Source organism: Elephas maximus, chromosome 13 (genome assembly GCF_024166365.1).
Source record: "Elephas maximus indicus isolate mEleMax1 chromosome 13, mEleMax1 primary haplotype, whole genome shotgun sequence".
In the NCBI taxonomy this organism is placed as follows: Eukaryota; Metazoa; Chordata; class Mammalia; order Proboscidea; family Elephantidae; genus Elephas; species Elephas maximus.
In genome coordinates, this window is record NC_064831.1 from 44,883,776 (window position 1) to 44,907,218 (window position 23,443).

The 23,443-nt window shown below is 38.1% G+C and overlaps 1 protein-coding gene across 1 annotated transcript in view; it reads left to right on the forward strand.

Annotated features, from left to right (window-relative positions):
* The window catches only part of UNC13C (unc-13 homolog C), a 676,763-nt gene that overhangs the window by 404,350 nt on the left and 248,970 nt on the right, over positions 1-23,443 (forward strand). Inside the window, exons 15-17 of the mRNA XM_049852627.1 lie at positions 256-324; positions 16,251-16,340; positions 22,067-22,195. Coding sequence (XP_049708584.1) covers positions 256-324; positions 16,251-16,340; positions 22,067-22,195 — 288 coding nt within the window. The remainder of the gene's footprint in view (positions 1-255; positions 325-16,250; positions 16,341-22,066; positions 22,196-23,443) is intronic.

The following is a 23,443-nucleotide window of genomic DNA, read 5'->3' on the forward strand; positions in this document are numbered from 1 at the left end:
TTATGCATTTCACATCCATCACAGAGAGGCACTGATATTTATTGGAAAGAGCACGGGTTTGGTACAAAGACCTGAGTTTGAATCACTGTCCTAGCATGTACTAGCACTATGATGTTGAACAAGTCATTTGACATCTTTGAACCTAGGTTCCTTTCTGTGAAATGGGGAAAGACCTCCTCAAATTGCTGTGAGGATTATGTACCTTTCGAATGATGGTTTATTTCCACTTTCTTACTTTGTGTTTGCTTTGTACAGAGAGAAAAATTCATAAAGCTTCTGGACCAGTTGCACAACTCTTTAAGGATTGACCTGTCAAAATATAGGGTATGTATAAAATTATTTCCCTAAAGGTAAAGTACCATGTTTGGTTCAGATGGTTTCTTGTGGTATTGCAAAAATTTCCCTATACAACAGAGAAGTATAATACTGATCTCTGATCCTGTCACATGAGATGGTCTCTAAGTAAGCTGGCTAGCCAATCTCCATTGTTGTTCAGACACTTTTCTTCACATAAGCCTGCAACAGTATTCTGTATGTGTGTGTTGTATAGAGCTTTGAGATTTTTTTTTAACTAACCATCAGAGCCATGGCTCTCAGCTAATTCATAAAGCACACAGTCCTCATTTTGAAAGCCATCCCTATGACTGAGATATTTTGCTGATATTTCCCCAGTTTACGGGATTCCCACTCAGATTCACTGTTGAATCCATTTTTCTTAGATTGGTACAATGTGCTTTATTGAAGCTGTCCAGTGTTATTGTCAACAATTTCATACTTTGCCCTGTATACATTTATACTTCACACATTGTGGCCTTTGTAATAACTATACCTAATCTGATAATCAGTGATGATAAAAGATGAAACGTTGTAGGGCAAAATTCTGCAGTGTACAAACTGCATTCACCATGTTTCTCTGACCTTGGAGGTTGTTAGAATGGAGAAAAGGTACTATAATCTAGTGGTGTGTTGGGGGCAGTTTGCACCAGGTCACAAAAGCAGACTGTTAAATTTTCAGGAATTATGCCATCTGGTTGTTAAACACAGGCATTATTAAAAATTAAATTATTTTAATATTTTATTTAATTTTACTTTTAAATAAAGTTAATACTCAAATCTCATCACTTCCTATGTATTTTACTCCATCTTACTATTCTTTCTGCTCTTGAGGCTATTCATCTGCCTGGTGGAAATGACATACTGGAGTGGCTGGATCTCTTCCCTATTGCATGTTCATGATGTTGTGTTGGTAGCTTTAGATCAGTCACGGTGAAAAATGAGTAAATGCTACCACCAGGGTTGGATTTAGTGCTGAAGCTTGTTGTAGTAGAAACCCCATTTGTCTATTTAGGTCTAAAAATAAAGAGTTTTATTAGGGCAATGAAAGCATTCTCCGAAAGGGGGAGACAGAGTGCTGGGAGAAATCCAACAATGTCTTCGGGTGGGTGGTGGTGGGGCTACAGAATACAAAGACTTATGAAGAAAAAATCCGCAGCAGCAGATTACAGCTAAATCAATTTTGATTGATTAATATATACAAAGCTGCAGGTGGCAATGCCTTGGTTGACTGGCAGATGTTGATATCTTTTGTAACTATGGCTGTAGGTAACAGGATTCTGGTAAACCACTAAAACCACATTTTTTCTGGCATGTAGGCATCTGTGGCACAGTAGTGCCACGGCTGCTAGCCAAAAGGTCAGCAGTTCAAATCCACCAGCCGCTCCTTGGAAACCCTTTGGGGCAGTTCTACTCTGTCCTGTATGGTCGCTATGAGTCAGAGTTGGCTCAAGGGCAGTGGGTTTGGTTCTTTGGTTAGACATCTGTGGTCTACTTTAAACTGAGTTACTTTAGCATTAAGATGGAGGACTGTGTTGAAACATAAAACAGAAAAGCTCTAGAATGATTATAAATGGAAATGCTTAAGGAGACAAGAAGGTTTTTGATACATAAAAGCAGTAACTTTATAACATTAGTTTATTCCAAGTTTTAAGGGAAGTTAAGGTCTCCTTGGGTTTAGGCTGAACAAGGTTATTAAAAAAAAAAAAAGGTTTCATAAGGACTTAGGCACAGGCTAGGAAAACATTTTTCAAGGGAGGCAATGGGGACATTTTCTAAGAACTACCATAGTAGTTAGAGTCGAATGTTTAACACCTGCATAGGTCTTGAATTACTTTTTTTAAACATCAGCCATTTCTAACCACGAATGCTTCCTCTTCCTAGCAACAAAACCACATCTGTCTAGGTAGGTCAGGGTGCAGTGGAAGGCTTTGCAAAAATGTCAAGCTGCATTAGATGACAGAGAAGATCTCTAAGATGGAATTGCTTATGACAAGAAAGTGTCGGGCTCAGACCCTAGCTGGGAGTCTGAGTCACGTCAAGGGTTTTAGCTCTGGAATGTTCATTCTCAAGCTGAAAGAAGTCTTATCTTAATGAATATAATTTGTATGAAGGTCAGAAATAGTTTAATTGGAGGCTGCTTACAAAATCTAATGACAATAAATTTATTTGCAAAAGAATTAGTGAATTGAGATACAACTCCATTTGTCAAATTATGGTTGAATTATAGTCACAGGCATACAAGAATTTGGAAAAAAAATAAAGCATTCTATGAGAATCAGCTGGCTATATGACATTTACAATATAGGATATTAGTATTGAGTATTTTAATTTTATTTGTAAATTTTGAGCTAGATATCCTTTATATCAGTAAAATTCATAGTGAACATAGGTACATATTTTGCAGAGCTGGTTATTAAATATTTATAGGCAATTAGCATGAATTTCAAAGAAGTAAACAGCCTTCTTACAAAACTAATAAAGAGATGAAGCCAGGATTTGAGAGTAACTCATCTTGTTCTACAACTAGGGCTTTTTTCCAATTACCTTGAACTGCTGAGCGATATACAGCCTTCATGTCTTCATATCTGATAGTTAATGCATTACAAAAGCAATGAAAGTATTGTTTAAAAATGCAAACAATATGGAAGATTATAAATGGAAAATAAATTTTCCAGTCTCTCTTACCTAAAATAACCACGGTATTGGTTTTCTTTTCAGTAACATTTTCTCTGCGATATAAAACCCTTTGCAAGCGAATCAATTCTGACTCATAATGACCCTATAAGACAGAGTAGGACTGCCCCATAGGGTTTCCAAAGCTGTAATCTTTATGGCCACCACATGTCTGTCAGTTTGTCATACTGTGGTGGCTTGAGTGTTGCTGCAATGCTGGAAGCTATGCCACTGGTATTTCAAATATCAGCAGGGTCACCCATGGTGGGCAGTTTCAGTGTCGCTTCCAGACTAAGACAGACTTGGAAGAAGGATTTGGCAGTTTATTTCTGAAAAGTTGGCCTGTGAAAACCTTATGAATAGCAGTGGAGCATTGTCTGATATAGTGCCTGAAGATGAGCCCTTCAGGTTGCGAGCCACTCAAAATATGACTGGGGAAGGGTTGCCACCTCAGAATAGAGTCAACCTTTGTGATGTGGATACAGTAAACCTTTCAGGACCTTCATTTGCTGATGTGGTGTGATCAAAATGAGAAGAAACAGATGTAAACATCCATTAATAATCGAAAAGTGGGATGTACAAAGTATGAATCTAGGGAAATTGGAAGCTGTCAGAAATGAAATGGAATGCATAAACATCAAAATCCGAGGCATTAGTGAGCTGAAACGGTCTGGTATCAGCCATTTTGAATCAGACTATCATATGGTCTATTGTGCCAGAAATGACAAATTGAAGAGGAATGGCATCACATTCATCATCAAAAAGAGCATTTCAAGATCTTCCCTGAAGTACAGGATAGGATAATATTTATACACGTACAAGGAAGACCAGTTAATATGACTATTATTCAAATTTGTGCACCAACTACTAATGCCAAAGATGAGGAAATTGAAGGTTTTTACCAACTTCTGCAGTCTGAAATTGATCAAACATGCAATTAAGATGCACTGATAATTACTCATGATTGGAGTTGCAAGTTGGAAACAAAGAAAAAGGATCAGTAGTTGGAAAATACACCCTTGATAGTAGAAATGATGCCAGAGATTACATGATAGAATTTTGCAAGATCAACATCTTCTTCATTGCAAACACCTTTCTTCAACAGCATAAATGGTGACTATACACAAGGACCTCATTGAACGTAGAACACAAGAATCAACTCAGTTACAGCTGCGGAAAGATACAACGGGAAAACTCAATATCATCAGTCAGAACAAGGCCAGAGGCCAACTGCAGAACAGACCATCAATATTGCTGATAGGCAAGTTCAAGTTGAAGCTGAAGAAAATTGAAACAAGCCTGCAAGAGCCAAAATACAATCGTGAAAGTAAGTATCCCACCTGTATTTGGAAACCATTTCAAGAATAGATTTCACACATTGAACACTAATGACCAAAGTCCAGAGGAGTTATGGGATGACATCAAGGACATCATACATGAAGAAAGCAAAGGGTCATTAAAAAGACAGGAAAGAAAGAAAAGACCAAAATGGATGTCAGAATAGACTCTGAAACTTGCTTTTGAATGTAGAGTAGCTAAAGCTAATGGAAGAAATGATGAAGTAAAAGAACTGAACAGAAGATTTCAAAGGGGAGCTCAAGAAGATAAAGTATTATAATGAAATGTGCAAAGACCTGGAGTTAGAAAACCAAAAGGGAAGAACGTGCTTGGCATTTTTCAGGCTGAAAGAACTGAAGAAATAATTCAAGCCTCAAGGTGCAAATGTGAAAGATTCTATGGGGAAAATATCGAACAATGCAAGAAGTATCAAAAGAAGATGGAAGGAATACACAGAGACACTGTACCATAAAGAATTGGTTGGCAGTCAACCATTTCAGAAGGCAGCATATGATCAGGAACCAATGGTAATGAATGAATAAGTCCAAGATGCACTGAAGACATTGGCAAAAAACAAGGTTCCAGGAATTGACCGAACACCAATTGAGATGTTTCAACAGACAAATGTAGCTAAGGAAGTGCTCAATCGTCTATGCCAAGAAATTTGGAAGACAACTACCTGGCCAACCAACAGGGAGAGACCCATATTTGTACCCATTCCAGAAAAAGGTGATCCAACAAAATGTGTAAATTATTCAACAGTACCATTAACACACACAAGTAAAATTTTGCTGAAGATCATTCAAAAGAGGTTGCAGAAGTACATGGACAAGGAACTGCCATAAATTCAGGCTGGATTCAGAAGAGGATGTGGAACCAGGGATATCATTACTGATGTCAGATGGATCCTGGTTGAAATCAGAGAATACCAGAAGGATGTTTACCTGTGTTTTCTTGACTGTGGAAAGGCATTTGACCGTGTGGATCATAACTAATTATGGATAACATCGTGAAGAATAGGAATTCCAAAACAATTGTATTCATGAGAAACCTGTACATAGACCAAGAGGCAGTAGTTGGAACAGAGCAAGGAGACACTGAGCGGTTTAAAATCAGGAAAGGTGTACGTCAGGGTTGTATCCTTTCACCATACTTATTCAATCTGTACGCTGGGCAAATAATCCAAGAAGCTGTACTACATGAAGAAGAATTCAGCATCAGGATTGGAGCAAGACTCATTAACAACCCTTGATATGCAGATGACACAACCTTGCTTGCTGAAAGTGAAGAGGACTTGAAGCACTTACTGATGACTATCAAAGGCTACAGTCTTCAGTACGGATTACACCTCAACATAAAGAAGACAAAAATGTTCACAACTGGACCAATAGGTAACATCATAATAAACAGAAAATATTAAAGCTGTCAAGGATTTCACTTTACTTGGCTCCACAATCAATGCCCATGGAAGCAACATTCAAAGTATTGCATTGGGCAAATCTGCTGCAAAAGACCTCTTTAAAGTGTTAAAAAAGCAAAGATGTCACTTTGAGGACTAAGGTGCACTTGACACAAGCCATGATACTTTCGGTCACCTCATATTTATGCAAAAGCTGAACAATGAGTAAGAAAGACCAAAGAAGAACTGATACATTTGAATTATGGTATTGGTGAAGAATACTGAATATACCATGGACTGCCAGAAGAATGAACAAATCTGTCTTGGGAGAAGTACAGCCAGAGTGCTCCTCGGAAGCCAGGATGGCGAGACTTTGACTCATGTACTTTGGGCATGTTATCAAGAAGGACCAGTCCCTGGAAAAGGACATCATGCTTGCTAAGTTAGAGGGTCAGTGAAAAAGAGGAAGATCTTCACTGAGATGGATTGACACAGTGGCTGCAACAATGGGCTGAAGCATAACAATGATTGTGAGGATGGCACAGGACTGGGCAGTGTTTTGTCCTGGTGTATATAGGGTCATTGTAAATAGGAACTGACTCGATGGCACCTAACAATGACAACAGTCTTTATGGAAGCAAATGTAACATCTTTCTCCCACAGAGGAGCAGCAGGTGAGTTCAAACTCCCTACCTTTTCATTAGTAGCTAAGGACTTAACCACTGTGCCACCAGGGCTCCTTCTTTCTGTATATTATCTAAACACACATACACACACACACACATGCACAAATATATTCATAAATAGTGTGCATGTGAATGCATGCATACAATTTTAGTTAGAAAATATCTTAGTTCCAAAAAAAAATTTTAATTCCAAAAAACTATTACTTCTTCTATATCTTTCATTCTTTAATGATTTATCATAAATATCTTTCTATATCTGCGTTCATTTTTAGTGTTTATTTAATGTCTCTTATTAATAGATAGGAGTCCCTGGGTGGTACAGTCAGTGCACTTGACTGCTAACCAAAAGGCTGGAGGTTTGAATTCACTCAGAGGTATCTAGGAAGAAAGGCCTGGCAATCTACTTCAGAAAAATCAGACTTTGAAAACCCTACAGAGCACAGTTCTACTCTGACACACATGGAGTCTCCAGCTGTTGGGATCGACTCTACAGCAACTCTTTTTATTTTTTTTCCTAGTGGATGCCTCAATTTCATATTTAGATGCCTTCTGAAAATTGTAATATCAAATTTTGTCAACTTAAAGTTTAGTGTTGGAACTGGAACCGACATTACGAGAAGAGAATAAGCATGCCAGGCATTGAAAGAGATGTTTTGGGGCAAGCAGAGACTTGAGGCCACCTAATTCTCCATCATTTAGGCTCCCAATTCTCCTCAAGTTCATGGATGCCTAGAAGTTAGCTGTGTTTTCTTCACGGCCCTTCAGAAAGCCAGGCAGAGAGTGTATCAATATGAGATATTTCTCAACCTTAAAGTTGTTTCATAGGTCAAACATTTTTATAATTACACTTTTCCTTTGCTTCAAAATCATGAACATCTGTATTTTTTTAAATAATTTTTTATTGTGCTTTAAGTGAAAGTTTACAAATCAAGTCAGTCTCTCACATAAAAACTTATATACACCTTACTACATACTCCCACTTACTCTTCCCCTAATGAGTCAGCCTGCTCCCTCCTTCTAGTCTCTCCATTCATGACCATTTTGCCAGTTTCTAACCCCCTCTTACCCTGTCATCTCCACTCCAGACAGGAGATGCCAACATAGTCTCAAGTGTCCACCTGATGCAAGTAACTCACTCCTCATCAGCAACTCTCTCCAACCCATTGTTCGGTCCAATCCATGTCTGACGAGTTGGCTTCGGGAATGGTTCCTATCCTGGGCCAACAGAAGGTTTGGGGACCCTGACCACCGGGATTCTTCTAGTCTTAGACCATTGAATCTGGTCTTTTTATGAGAATTTGGGGTCTGTATCCCCCTATTCTACTTCCTCGGGGGTTCTCTGTTGTGCTGTCAGGGCAGTCATTGGTTGTGGCCGGGCACCATCTAGTTCTTCTGATCTCAGGATGGTGTAGTCTGTAGTTCATGTAGCCCTTTCTGTCTCTTGGGCTCATAATTACCTTGTGACCTTGGTGTTCTTCATTCTCCTTTGATCCAGGTGGGTTGAGACTCATTGATGCATCTTCGATGGCCGCCTGCTAGCATTTAAGACCCGAGACGCCACACTTCAAAGCGGGATTCAGAATGTTTTCTTAATAAAATTTATTTTGCCAATTGACTTAGATGTCCCTTGAAGCCATAGTCCCCAAACCCTGCCCCTGCTCTGCTGACCTTCGAAGCATTCAGTTTATTCAGGAAACTTCTTTGCTTTTGCTCCAGTCCAGTTGTGCTGACCTCCCCTGTATTGAGTGTTGTCCTTCCCTTCACCTAAAGTAGTTATCTAATCAGTAAATAACCCTCTCCCACTCTCCCTCCCTCCCCCCGCTCATAACCACAAAAGAATGTGTTCTTCTCAGTTTATAAGTATTTCTCAAGATCTTATAATAGTGGACTTATACAATATTTGTCCTTTTGCATCTGACTAATTTCACTCAGCCTAATGCCTCCCAGGTTCATCCGTGTTATAAAATGTTTCACAGATTCATCACTGTTCTTTATTCATGCATAGTATTCCACTGTGTGAATATACTATAATTTATCCATTCATCTGTTGATGGACACCTTGGTAGTTTCCAGCTTTTTGCTACTGTAAACAGTGCTGCAATAAACATGGGTGTGCATATATCTGTTCATGTAAAGGCTCTTATTTCTCTAGGATATATTCTGAGGAGTGGGATTTCTCGGTAGTATGGTAGTTCTATTTCTAGCTTTTTAAGGAAATGCCAGATCGATTTCCAAAGTGGTTGTACCATTTTACATTCCCACCAGCAGTGTATAAGTGTTCCAACCTCTGCACAACCTCTCCAACATTTATTATTTTGTGTTTTTTGGATTAATGCCAGCCTTGTTGGAGTGAGATGGAATCTCATCGTAGTTTTAATCTGCATTTCTCTAACGGCTAATAATCGAGAGCATTCCCTCATGTATCTGTTAGCTGCCTGAATATCTTCTTTAGTGAAGTGCCTGTTCATATCCTTTGCCCAATTTTTAATTGGGTTGTTTGTCTTTTTGTGGTTGAGTTTTAGCAGAATCGTGTAGATCTTAGAGATCAGGCGCTGGACGGAGATGTCATAGCTGAAAATTTTTTCCCAATCTGTAGGTGGTCTTTTTACTTTTTTGGTGAAGTCTTTAGATGAGCATAGGTGTTTGATTTTTAGGAGCTCCCAGTTATCGGGTTTCTCTTCGTCACTTTTAGTAATGCTTTATATTCTGTTTATGCCTTATATTAGGGCTCCTTTTAACTTTGTCCCTATTTTTTCTTCCATGATCTTTATCGTTTTAGTCTTTATGTTTAGGTCTTTGATCCACTTGGAGTTAGTTTTTGTGCATGGTGTGAGGTATGGGTCCTGTTTCATTTTTTTTGCAGATGGATATCCAGTTATGCCAGCACCATTTGTTAAAAAGAATATCTCTTCCCCAATTAATTGACCCTGGGCCTTTGTCAAATATCAGCTGCTCATATGTGGTTGGATTTATATCTGGGTTCTCAATTTTCTTCCATTGGTCTATGTGTCTGTTGTTGTACCAGTACCAGGCTGTTTTGACTACTGTGGCTGTATAATATGCTCTAAAATCAGGTAAAGGGAGGCCTCCCACATTGTTCTTCTTTTTCAGTAATGGTTTACTTATCTGGGGCTTCTTTCCCTTCCATATGAAGTTGGTGATTTGTTTCTCCATCACATTAAAAAATGTCATTGGAATTTGGATCAGAAGTGCATTGTGTATATAGATGGCTTTTGGTAGAATAGACATTTTTACTATAAGTCTTCCTATCCGTGAACAAGGTATGTTTTTCCACTTATGTAGGTCCCTTTTAGTTTCTTGTAGTAGTGACTTGTAGTTCTCTTTGTATAGGTCTTTTACATCTTTGGTAAGATTTATTCCTAAGTATTTTATCTTCTTGGGGCCTGCTGTGAATGGTATTGATTTGGTGATTTCCTCTTCGGTGTTCTTTTTGTTGATGTAGGGGAATCCAACTGATTTTTGTATGTTTATCTTGTAACCTGAAACTCTGCTGAACTCTTCTATTAGTTTCAGTAGTTTTCTTGAGGATTCCTTAGGGTTTTGTGTGTATAAGATCATGTCATCTGCAAATAGAGATAATTTTACTTTTTCCTTGCCAATCCAGATGCTCTTTATTTCTTTGTCTAGCCTAATTGCTCTGGCTAGGACCTCCAACATAATGTTGAATAAGAGCGGTGATAAAGGGCATCCTTGTCTGGTTCCCGTTCTCAAGAGAAATGCTTTCAGGCTCTTTCCATTTAGAGTGATGTTGGCTGTTGGCTTTGTATAAATTCCCTTTATTATGTTGAGGAATTTTCCTTCTATTCCCATTTTGCTGAGAGTTTTTATCGTGAACGGGTGTTGGACTTTGTCAAAAGCCTTTTCTGCATCAATTGGTAAGATCATGTGGTTTTTGTCTTTTGTTTTACTTATATGGTGAATTACATTAATCTTTTTTCTAATATTGAACCAACCTTGCATACCTGGTATAAATCCCACTTAGTCATGGTGGATTATTTTTTTGATATGTTGTTGAATTCTATTGGCTAGAATTTTGTTGAGGATTTTTGCATCTATGTTCATGAGGGATATAGGTCTGTAATTTTCTTTTTTTGTGATGTCTTTACCTGGTTTTGGTGTCAGGGATATGCTGGCTTCATAGAATGAGTTAGGAAGTATTCCATCCTTTTCTATGCTTTGAAATACCTTTAGTAGTAATGGTGTTAACTCTTCTCTGAAAGCTTGGTAGAACTCTACAGTGAAGTCGTCCTGGCCGGGGCTTTTTTTTTGTTGGGAGTTTTTTGATTACCTTTTCAATCTCTTTTTTTGTTATGGGTCTATTTAGTTGTCCTACTTCTGATGTGTTAGTTTAGGTAGGTACTGTGTTTCTAGGAATTCATCCATTTCTTCTAGGTTTTCAAATTTGTTAGAGCACAATTTTCATAGTAATCTGATATGATTCTTTTAATTTCAGTTGGGTCTGTTGTGATATGGCCCATCTCATTTCCTATTTGGGTTACTTGTTTCCTTTCCTGTATTTCTTTAGTCTGTCTGGCCAATGGTTTTTCAATTTTTTCAAAGAACCAACTTTTAGCTTTGTTAATTCTTTCAATTATTTTTCTGTTCTTTAATTGATTTAATTCTGCTCTAATTTTTTTTATTTGTTTTCTTCTGGCACCTGTGGGTTTCTTTTGTTGCTCGTTTTCTATTTGTTCAAGTTGTAGGAACAGTCCTCTGATTCTGGCTCTTTCTTCTTTATGCATGTGTACATTTATCAATATAAATTGACCTCTGAGCACTGCTTTCACTGTGTGCCAGAGGTTTTGATAGGAAGTGTTTTCAGTTTCATTGCATCCTGTGAATTTCTTTAATCCCTCCTTAATGTCTTCTATAACCCAGTCTTTTTTAGCAGGGTATTTTTATTGTTCAGTTTCCAAGTATTTGATTTCTTTTCCCTGATTTTTCTGCTATTGATTTCTACTTTTATGGCCTTGTGGTATGAGAAGATGCTTTGTAATATTTCAATGTTTTGGATTCTGCAAAGGTTTGTTTTATGACCTAATATATGATCTATTTTAGAGAATATTCCATGTGCAGTAGAAAAAAAAGTATACTTTGCAGCTGTTGAGTGGAGTGTTCTGTATAAGTCTATGAGGTCAAGTTGGGTGATTGTAGCAATTAGATCTTCTGTGTTTCTATTGAGCTTCTTACTGGAACTCCTATCCTTTGCACAAAGTGGTGTGTTCAAGTCTCCTACTATAATTGTAGAGGTGTCTGTCACACTTTTCAATTCTGTTAAAGTTAGTTTTATGTATCTTGCAGCCCTGCCATTGTGTGCATCAATATTTAACATGGTTATATCTTCCTGGTAAATTGTCCCTTTAATCATTACATAGTGTCCTTCTTTATCCTTTGTGGTGAATTTAACTTTGAAGTCTATTTTGGCAGACATTAATATTGCTACTCCTGCTCTTTTTTGCTTGTTGTTTGCTTGATGTATTTTTTCCATCCTTTGAGTTTTAGTTTGTTTGTGTCTCTAAGTCTAAGGTGTGTCTCTTGTAGGCAGCATATAGACGGATCGTGTTTTTTTATCCAGTCTAAGAATCTTTGTCTCTTTATTGGTGCATTTAGTCCATTTACATTAGGCGTAATTATAGATGAGTTTAGTGCTGTCATTTTGATGCCTTTTTTGTGTGTGTTGTTTAGAGTTTCATTTTTCCACTTACTTTTTTTGTGCTGAGACGTTTTTCTTTGTAAATTGTGTATTCCCCATTTTCATAGTAGTTGAATTTATTTTAGCTGAGTTGTCATGTTTTTCTTGGGTTTTATTTTGAAGTATGGAATTGTTAGACCTCTTTGTGGTTACCTTAATATTTACCCCTATTTTTCTAAGTTAAACCTAGCTTATATCGTCCTATATCGCCGTGTTTTCCTCTCCGTATGGAAGATCTATGCCTCCTGTATTTAGTCCCTCTTTTTTGATTATTGTAATCTTTTAGATAATGACTTAGATGATTCCCTGTTTTGAGCATTTTTTTTCTTTTTTAAATTAATCTTATTTTGTTTTTGTGATTTCCCTGTTTGAGTTGACATCAGGATGTTCTGTTCTGTGACCTTGTGTTGTGTTGGTATCCGATATTATTGATTTTCTGACCAAAGAATTTCCTTTAGTAATTCTTGTAGCTTTGGTTTGGTTTTTGCAAATTCTCTAAGCTTGTGTTTATCTGTAAATGTTTTAATTTCACCTTCATATTTGAGAGGGAGTTTTGCTGAATATACGATTCTTGGCTGGCAGTTTTTCACCTTCAGTCCTCTATGTATGTCATCCTATTGCCTTATTGCCTGCACGGTTTCTGCCGAGTAGTCTGAACTTATTCTTATTGATTATCCTTTGTAGGTGACTTTTCTTTTATCCCTGGCTACTTTTAAAATTTTCTCTTTATCTTTGGTTTTGGCAAGTTTGATGATAGTATGCCTTGGTGATTTTCTTTTTGGATCAATCCTGTATGGGGTTCGACAAGCATCTTGGATAAATATCCTTTCATCTTTCACAATGCTGGGGAAGTTTTCTGCTAACAGATCTTTAACTATTCTCTCTGTATTTTCTGTTATCCCTCCCTGTTCTGCAACTCCAATCGCATGGAAGTTATTCTTCTTGATAGAGTCCCACATGATTCTTAGGGTTTCTTCATTTTTTTAATTCTTTTATCTGATTTTTCTTCAACTTTATTTGTGTCCATTGCCTTATCCTCCAACTCCCCCACTCTGCATTCCAATTCCTTGATTCTGCTCCTCTGATTTCCTATTGAGTTGTCCAATTCTGTAATTTTACTGTTAATCTTTTGGATTTCTGAATGCTGTCTCTCTATGGATTCTTGTAGCTTATTAATTTTTCCACTATGTTCTTGAGTAATCTTTTTGATTTCTTCAACTGCTTTATCAGTGTGTTCCTTGGCTTTTTTTGTAGATTGCCTTATTTCATTTCTGAGGTCATTCCTGATGTCTTGAAGCATTCTATATGTTAGTTTTTTATATTCTGCATCTGGCAATTTCAGAATTATATCTTTATTTGGGAAAGATTTTGATTCTTTAATCTGGGGATTTGTAGAAGCAATCATGGTCTGCTTCTTTGTGATTTGATATTGACTGTTGTCTCTGAGCCATCTATAAGATATTGTAATGATTTATATTTGCTCACTGTCTTATCTTCTTTTTTTATTTTGTTTCAATATACCCAGATAGGCTACTAGATTGCACTGTCTTGATTGTTGTAGCCTTTGAATCACTTATGTCCTGTTACCAGCTGGTTTGAGCTGTTACTGGATATATAAGCCTAAGAGTCCATTCAGTATTCTTGAATAGAATCAGCTTAGGTGTCCTGATTTTGGGTCACCAAGTGTATGGTGTAGGCTGTCACGTATTATCTTAGAGGAGTAGTGGTGATAGTTGTATGCACCAGATTCCAGTAGCAGCAGGGGGTCATACTCCGAGGAGGGCAGGATGCTGACAGCCTTTCCCCATGTGCCAGTGAGGTAGGTGTGTCTCTATTCCTAGAGCACTTTGGTGGGTGGGCTCTGCAGCTGTACCTTAGGCACCCAATGCTTGTACCTCTAAATATTGGTAGGCATCACTATCCTCAGGCCCCTTTAGCAGGTGGCTAGGCAGTTTGGGTGGAGCTTCAGCCCTCAGTTCCCCACTGTAGATCAGTGAGGGCTCTGTTTAATAGGTAGAGAGGTATCAGACCTCCAGAACTTGTCTTTCCACTGGTCTCTGCTAAAACAATTACAGTCAGATCTCTAACAGAATTGCCTTTGCATTATAATAGCCTCCTTGTTCCCTGTAGGGATGAAAGCCAAAGACTGTGGATCTCATATGCTTGGCTGGAACTGGTTCTGTAGTTTTATTCCATTTTAGGGAAGTCAGGGAAGGATTTTTCCCCCCTGGGTTGTTAATTGCTGCTTCTCTCAGGCCAGGAGAATGGGTTAGGGAAAAAAAGAAACCCTGCAGAGCACTTCACTCCCTGGCCCTGGAAATTGCAATGTTAATGAAGGCACCTGGGGCAGGGAGGGGAGGGATCAGCTAGATAGGAGGGAGTAGCACGTGGCAATATACACCAAGTTACTTATCTTGCTTGGCGATGACTGTTTTATCTGAGATTCCAGAGGGGTGTGTAGCCTGTGTGCGCTGGCTGGGTCAAGATTGCCCCTGAGGGTCAGGCCTGCATCCTGTGCTTGCGCCATCTCAGGAAGCTGTGATCAACTTCTCTGCTCCTATTCCAAAGCCCAGCACCAAGGTTTTCTGGCTGGGATGCTGCACTCCAGGCTCCAAAACCATTTGCTGCTTCCCCGTGATTTCTCCTTCTCCTGTCAGTTGCGTCATTGTGCAGCCTGCATGCACTGGCTGGGTTTCCGCTGAGGCTAATTCAGGAGGCTAGGGCTGTGTCCCGTGCTTGTGTCATCTCAGGAAGCCATGCTCTGCTCCTCTGCATGTAGTCCAAAGCCTGGCGCCAAGGTTTTCTGACTGGGATGCCGGCTCCAGGCTCCAAAAACAGTTGCTGCTTCCCTGTGGTTGCTCGTTCTCTTGTCAGCCATGTCAGTGTGTAGCCTGCTTGCGCTGGCTGAGTCTCTACTGAGGTTACTCCAGGGGGTTAGGGGTTAGGGCTGCATCCTGTGCTTGCCCCATCTCAGTAAGCCACTATTAGCCCCACCACTCTGACACCAGGGGACTGCAAGGGCTCAAGGCTGTGGCGTGGGATGCCAGTTTCAGACCCAGTTGCTGATTCAGGGAGCAGCTTTTTGCTCCCCTGTCACTCAGGTCAACTCCTTAGTTCTGTGCTTGATGGTCAGGGTTTGTAGATTGTCATGTATACGATTGATTCACTTATTTTTCCGAGTCCTTGTTGCAAGAGGGATCCACGGTAGCTTCTACCTTGTCAGCCATCTTGGCCCCGCCTCTCCATCTGTATTTTTTTAATGGCATTTTTTAACTAACCTCACTCACAACAACATCTGGTTGAAATCCGCAGTACTTGAAGGAGAGTCCATGTAGTGGAATCTTAGTTTTGAACTTTGATATTGTTTCTTTATGACTGAAAGTAAAAGTGACACATTTAAAAGTCCCCAAAGTATTTCTGAATAAAATAAACCCATTTCAAACATATGCTGTCTTCTTGCTTATTGTAGCAAAAAGTATTTTATGAACAAGGATCAATAGCTTAATAGCCTTGCATTAATGATATTGTTTTGTATGTTTTTATTGCATTGTAAGGATATATAGAAGGTATAGTTTTCTAAGACTAAACCCATTGCTGTTGAGTGGATTCCTACTCATAGTGGCCCTATAGGACAGAGTAGAAATGCCCCATAGGATTTCCAAGGAACAGCTAGTGGATTCGAGCTGCTGACGGACTAAGAAGATAATATTTCCAAATTATTTATTATCTGCAATATTTTATGATAAAAATATTGTGAGAATAATTTAGAGATATTTTGAGTCCCTGAGTGGTGCAAACAGTTACACGCTCAACTACGAGCTGAAAGGCTGGCAGATTGAACCTACTCAGAGACATCTTTGAAGACGGGCCTGGTGATCTGCTTCTGAAAGGTCACAGCCAAGAAAACCCTATGGAGCAGTTTTACTCTGCACACAGGGGGTTGCCATGAGTCAGAACTAACATCAACTAACAACAACAACAACGAAGGGCTATTATATAAATTTTATATGTTTACTTTCCTTTTTTTTTTTTACAGAAAACTAGTTTATTTTTGTTATTTGATGATAACTTTACCCTGTATATTTTTTGTTTCCTAATTAACCAGGAAAATTTTCCCGCCAGCAATGCTGAAAGACTGCAAGACCTGAAGTCAACTGTTGACTTGTTAACAAGTATCACCTTTTTTAGGATGAAGGTATCTCATTTTATTTCTGTTCCTACCTTAATGAGACACAGAACACACTTATCCCCTGGTCAATTCTTATTTGATCCTCCTTTTGATGACTACTATTCAACCCCAGTGATTAAGTCATGCTCGCCTAGCCTGGTTTGAAGAAGGGATTATCCTAGCCACTTAGGGTATTTTAATACATTTGGCTCAAATTTAGTTTTAAATTAAATCTATCTAAACAAACCTCTCTATAAATCTAAGTGGACATGGCTCTTAAAAAAAAAAACAAAAACCCTGAAAAATGTTAAATGGAGATGAGTTCACTTATTATTTTAGCTTAACTCAGGCATATTACTGACTTTTCATCTCCAGAGAGCAGCTGACTCTTTTAAGATTACCCGATTCTCCTGAATATCCTAACCATGTTATTCTTCCTGGTATGTAACCTTCCCAGTTGTAGCCACTTCCATTGCCATCCCTGACAGTGTCTAGCTGGGAATATATTTGATCACTTAATCCATTACTGTAATTGGCTATTACCTACCAAACTATCCAGGCATTTCTTTTTAGATAGATCTATCTCCTCTGCTTTTATATCAAGTTCTCTGCAGTCATCATCTTGGCTAGTAGATTAACTCAGGTAACTGTTCAGGTAAAGTACTTCCTAAAATTGCTTGTCAGGCTATGGATTGTGACTTTTTCTCTTTAAGGGTATTATGCTGTTTAGTCATAAAATTCCTGGACAGAAAAGAAAAAAATTAGAAAAATTTTTTTCTTTACTGTTGTCCATGAGTTTTTTTTCACTAGAGGCATTGAAAATAGTATTTTATGATATGAGAGGCAGAAAACAAACCCCCACTATATATCAAGTATCATTCAGTTCAATTAAAATCCATTTGGTTTAAAATTAGGGCTAAATTGGGTGACTAGGATAAATAGAATGAAAAATAGGTTTTATTTTCAGTGTCAGTTCTGATGGAGGAGCAGTAGCTGCTGGTGCAATGTGTAGACAGTGATGTTGAGGACTCAGTCGAGGCTCAGTGGGAGGGTTTACTTGCCTGACAGACCACGTCTGCCATAGACACGGAGGGGTGAGGAAATGGCAGCGAGGGGTGGGAATGCCAACCTATGTGCTATGCAATTGCCACTGCTCAGCAGCAAGCTTTGCAGTGTTGAGAAAACACAATCTCCTTGAGCTTTTAGTTCTACCTCCTCCATCCTCATTTCGAGCTGATGACCTTGCTTCCTATTTCATTGAAGAAATGGAAGCAGAGCAGAGAGTACCCTAACTCCCACCACACACTCCTGCTATTCACCTCGTCTGGCTGCTTAGCTGTGTCTGTGTCCAGGTACTGTCCCTTGTCTTGTATTACTGTTGATGAACTGTCTTCTTAGAAAGGGCCGTCTGGTCCACCTGTGCAATTGACCCCATCTCCTCTTGCATACAGAAACATCAGTCCAACAATCCTCCCCTTTTTGCTGAATCATTAACTTCTCCCTCTCTCTCTTTCCCATCACCGAGCAATATTATCTTTCCAGTCTTGAAATACTTACTGACTCCACCCTCTCCTACAGTTACTACCCCACTTCCTTTTTTTCCTTTAATAGCAAAGCTCATCAAAATAGTTGTGTGTTTTCTTCCCATTTTTCTTTACTGTCATTATCTTTTGAGTAAATTTCCCATTTCTTTTTGCCTTTTTTTCTCATTACAGGGAGTAAAACTCTTTGTTGTCATTTTTATTAGTTTAAAAAATGTGTAGTTGTGCAAACTCCATTACGGTGAAGATGCAGAGCAGATCCACAACCTCCAAAATTCTCTTGCACTGTCCCTTTGTAGTCAACGACTGCCCCACCCCATGGCAGCCCTTCTGGTTTTGCCACATAAAAGGAATTACACAGTATGAAGCCTAATGTGCTGTAGATTCGTTCCAGTTGTTGTGCCCATTTCCTTTTATTGCTGAATTGTATTTCTTTGTTACGGATATACCACAGATTGTTTATCTATTCACTGTTGTTTCCAGTTTGAGGCTCTTACAAATAAAACCCCCCAAAAAAACCACAGCTATAAATATTCATATACAGGTTTTTTTTTTTTTTTTTTTTTCTTTGTAAACAAGTTTTCACTTTCTTTGGATAAGTGCCTGGCATGAGATTGCTAAGGAGCACTGGTGGCACAATGGTTAAGTGCTAGGCTGCTAACTGAAAGGTCAGGTGTTCGAATCTACCAGCTGCTCAACAGGACAAAAGACTTTGGCAGTCTGCTCCTGTAAAGATTACATCCTAGGAAATCCTATGGAGGCAGTTCTACTCAGTTACATGGGGTTGCTATGAGTTGGAATCGACTCAACGACACACAACAACAACAACAATATGAGGTTTCTGGGTCATATGGTAAATGTATATATAATTTTACGAGAAACTCTCAAACTGTTTTCCAAAGTGGTTGCACAATTTTGCACCCTCATCAGCAACATATGAAAGTTCCAGTTGCTCTACTTCTTCTCCAGTTCTTGGGTATTTTCCATGTTTTTGTTTTAATTTTTTTTTTTAATCCATTCTAATAGAAGCACGGAAACCCTGGCGGCTTAGTGGTTAAGTGCTACGGCTGCTAACCAAAAGGTCGGCAGTTCAAATCCACCAGGCGCTCCCTGGAAACTCTATGGGGCAGTTCTACCCTCTCCTATAAGGTCACTATGAGTCGGAATCGACTCAACGGCAAAGGGTTTTTTTGGTTTAACAGGAGCACAGTTGTAATTTATTGTGGTCTTAATTTTATTTTCCTAATAACTAGTGATGTTGAGCATCTTGTGCTGATTTGCCATCTGAAAAATATCTTTTGTGGAAATTCTGTTAAAAATCTTTGCCTAGTTTTTTATTGGGTTGCTTTTTTATTGTTGAGTTTTGAGAGTTCTTTATATGTTCCAGATATATGATTTGCTAATATTATCTTTATGTCTGTGATTTGTCTTTTCATTCTCTCTTTTTTTTTTAATCTTATCTTTATGTCTGTGATTTGTCTTTTCGTTCTCTTAACAGTATAAGTTTCCTTTTTAATTTCTATGAAGTCTAATTTTATTATTTTTTTCATTTATGGACAGTGCTTTTGGTATCATATCTAAGAAATCTTTGACTAAACCACAATCGCAAAGAATTTTTCCTGTACTTTCTTCTGAAAGTTTTATTTTACTTTTTATATTTAGGACTATGTTCCATTTTTTGGTATTTTTTTTAATAAGGTGTATATGGATGTTCAATTCTTCCAGCATCATTTATTGAAAAATTTATTCTTTCTCCATCGAATTGCCATTACACCATTTTAAAATAAAAATCAATTGACGGTATTAGTGTAGATCTATTTCTGGGCTCTCTACACTATTCGACTGTCTATACTTTACCAATACAATGCTCTTTCGGTTACTTTAGTTTTATTATAAATCTTAAAGTAAGGCTGTGTTATTCCTCCAACTTTTTTTTTTTTTCAGAATTGTTTAAAGGATTTTAATTTTTTTTTTTTTTTAGGATTTTGATCAGGATTGCATTAAATTTATATGTCAATCTGGGAAGAATCGGCATTTTAACAATATCAAGCCTTAATTCTGGTAGCATAGTGGTTAAGAGGTATGGCTGCTAACCAAAAGGTCAACAGTTCACATCCACCAGGCACTCCTTGGAAACTCTATGGGCCAGTTCTACTCTAGGAGTCCAAATCGGCTCGACGGCAATGGGTTTGGGTTTTTTTTCCTTGTTTTAATCCACTCTTGTCTTTTGAACTGACTCCATACGTTTACCCCACCACTTCAAAAATGATCTTGTCAAAGTCACCAAAGGCTGTTGCTTTGCTAAATCTAGTGCTCAGTTATCAGTCTTTATCGTATTCAATGTTCAGCAGTAATTGACACATTTCATCACTCACTCCTTCCGGAAACCTTCTCTAGGTTTCCGGAACACCCTTCTTGCTTGTTTTTTCTCCTACCTGATTGGCTGCTTGTTTTCAGTATTCATTGCTTTGTTCTTTTTTATTTACCTGATGTCCTAGGGTTACAGTTACCCAAAATTTAGGTTGACCTCTTCTCTATCCACACTCACCCAGTCTCATTTCTTTAAATTCTCCTATAAGGTGATAATTTCCAAATTTGTATCCTTAGCCAAGACATGTCTACTGAACTCCAGACTTACTTATTGTTTATCCAAATGCCTACCTCAAACCTATACTTCTATGCCTGATGGCTATCTCCATCTTTAACTGTCCAAAACTGAGCTCCTGATCTCTCTACCACGGCCTTGTCCATCTAACCTGAGGCTACCTTCATGTAGCAGTTGCTCAGGCTGAAACCTCAAGGTCATCCTCACTCCTCTTTTTCTCTCATACCAATCATCCAGCTGATCGGTAAATTCTAGTAGTGGTTCCTTCTAAACTTAACCAGAATCTGATTTCATCTAACCACCTCTAGTCCTACCCTCTTAGCGCAAGTACCTTCTCTCCTGACGGGGTTATTGCATGCTTTACATAATTGATCTTTCTGCTTTGTCTATTGCCCTTCTTAAGGCAGCATAAGCGAGTATTTTTAAAAGATGAATAAATTAGGTCATTTTGTTTTTCTACTCAAAACTCTCCATTTCCTTCCCACCATTCTCAAAGATAAGGTCCTTAACAACAAGAAAAAAAACTCTGTTGCCATACAGTTAATTCCGACTCATAGCAACCCTGTGAGATAGGTTAGAACTGCCCCATAGGGTTTCCAAGGAGCAGCTGGTAGATTTGAACTGCTGATCTTCTGCTTAGCGGCTGAGCTCTTAACCACTGTACCACAAGATTCTTAAAATGCTCCAAAGTTCTTACAATGGTCTTTAAATTTTTTTTTCCTTTTGTCATCCTGTTACTTCTCTGACTTCATCTGCTTGCCCTCTGTATTAATTCTCTGTTACTTAAACACTTCCTATACTACTTTTCAGAAACCCTGGTGGCATAGTGCTTAAGAGCTACCACTGCTAATCAAAAGGTTGGCAGTTAGAATCCACCAGGTGCTCCTTGGAAACCCTGTGGGGCAGTTTTACTCTGTCCTACAGGGTCACTATGAGTCGGAATTGGCTCCACGGCAACAAGTTGGGTTGGTTTGGTTTATACAACTTTTCTGCTGTAGTTTTCTGTTCAACATGTGTCATCATTTAATATATTTTACATATTTAATTTTGTTTATTGTCTGTGTTATCCACTAGAATTTGAGCTCCATGAGGGGAAACATTTTTGTTTCTTTTGTTCATTGCAATAGCAGCATTGCCTAACATATAACCAAAAAAACCAAAGCCATTACCATCGAGTCAATTCTGACTCATAGTGACCCTATAGGACAGGGTAGAACTGCCCCATGGGGTTTCCAAGGGGTGGCTGGTGGATTCAAACTGCTGACCTTTTTGTTAGCAGCTGAGTGTTAACTACGGTGCCACCAGGGTTCCGGCTGGCATATAGTGGCTGATAAATATTTGTTGAAAGATTGAGTGGGACAAATGAATGAATTATCCTGACTGATCACTGTGTTCCATTTGAATATTTACAACCATGATTATTTTCAAAAAAAGTTGTCATATAAGAAAACTAAAATGGATATTTACACATTTATGACATTTCTAAGGCCACGTTGCCTGAACACACACACACACAAAACCAACTATAAGCATTTTTGGATATTGATTAATTTATACTGGATTAAAATGTTCTGTTTTTGAGTTTAAGAATATAATTTGTCTGCCAGGTTCTGGAGCTTCAAAGCCCTCCCAAGGCCAGCATGGTCGTGAAGGACTGTGTCCGGGCTTGCCTGGATTCTACGTACAAGTACATTTTTGACAATTGCCATGAACTCTATTCCCAACTGACAGACCCGGTAAGAGAAGACATGTGTCTTTTATTATCTCCACGTTTCTGTTTCTAATGCCTGTCTCAAAGAGCTTAGAATGACAGTAAAAGAGAAGATTTGCTCATTTAATTTCATACTAACCATAGATTTTATAATTTCCATATCTTTTTTCACATCACTTACATATCTGTGAACTAATTTACTCTTTCTAATAACTTCATGTGAGAAAGGTAGATGTAATTGCTCAAGTTTCTTCAGTTGAGGAATCCATTTCAGAAGAATTAAGGGATTTGTACAAGGTCACACAGGGGTAAGTAGCAGACTTGGAAATAGAATTTAGGATTCCAACTCCTGATCATATGTTCTTCCCTAACTAATGCTGCTTTTCTTGTTATTTTCCCTCATAAAAATGATAGTTGGGGAAATTTTTATAGAGAAGGAGAGTATAATTGTCATATGTTATTTTATTATTATGAAATATTTCACAAATATAAAAGTACAAAAAACAAATCAAGCATCCATATACTCACCACTGAGATAAGCAAATGTTAGCTTTTAGCTATATTTGCTTCTGCTTTTTATTGTTTAAGACATTAAGTGTTACACTTGAAATGGCATTTCCCCTCATACTTCTTCCAAGTTCTATTTCCCTCCCTTCCTGCTTCCCCAGAGATGAACTCTATTCTGATACCGGTAAACCTGAACATCTTTTTGTATATTCAGCTGACAACTTGAGTTTTACCTCCAGTGAATTGCTTTTAATCATTTGCTGGTTTTTCTGTTGGCCTGGTTGTCTTTTTCCTAGTAATGTGTATAAAATTCTAAAATATATTCTGGATACTAAACCTTTGTTGGTTATGTGGATTTCATATATTGTTTCCCTCTTTTTAATGATGTATCTTTTTGTTGTATTGAAGATTTTTAATGCACATGATGATTTATATATTGGTATTTTATAAAACAATGTTTTTTAGTTGGCTTTTTGATGTGTATACATTCCATAGCAGTTTCCTTGAAGAATTCAGTTGGTCCACTAGATATTGGCACTTGTGGAGCCTCTTGGTTACTTGGGTAGAACAGATTCTAGAAGGAAAACATTAGACGAAGGAGAGTAGGAAATCTGACTCTTTCAAGCTAGGTTTTATAGAGTATTACATTTTCTTAGTGTCACTTACCTCAACCTAACAGGAGGAAAAAAAAAAAAGTCCAAAGCTGGAGTTTTTCATTGTAAAAGCAAAGCAACATATAACCAAATAATTTTTCTTATCACCTCTG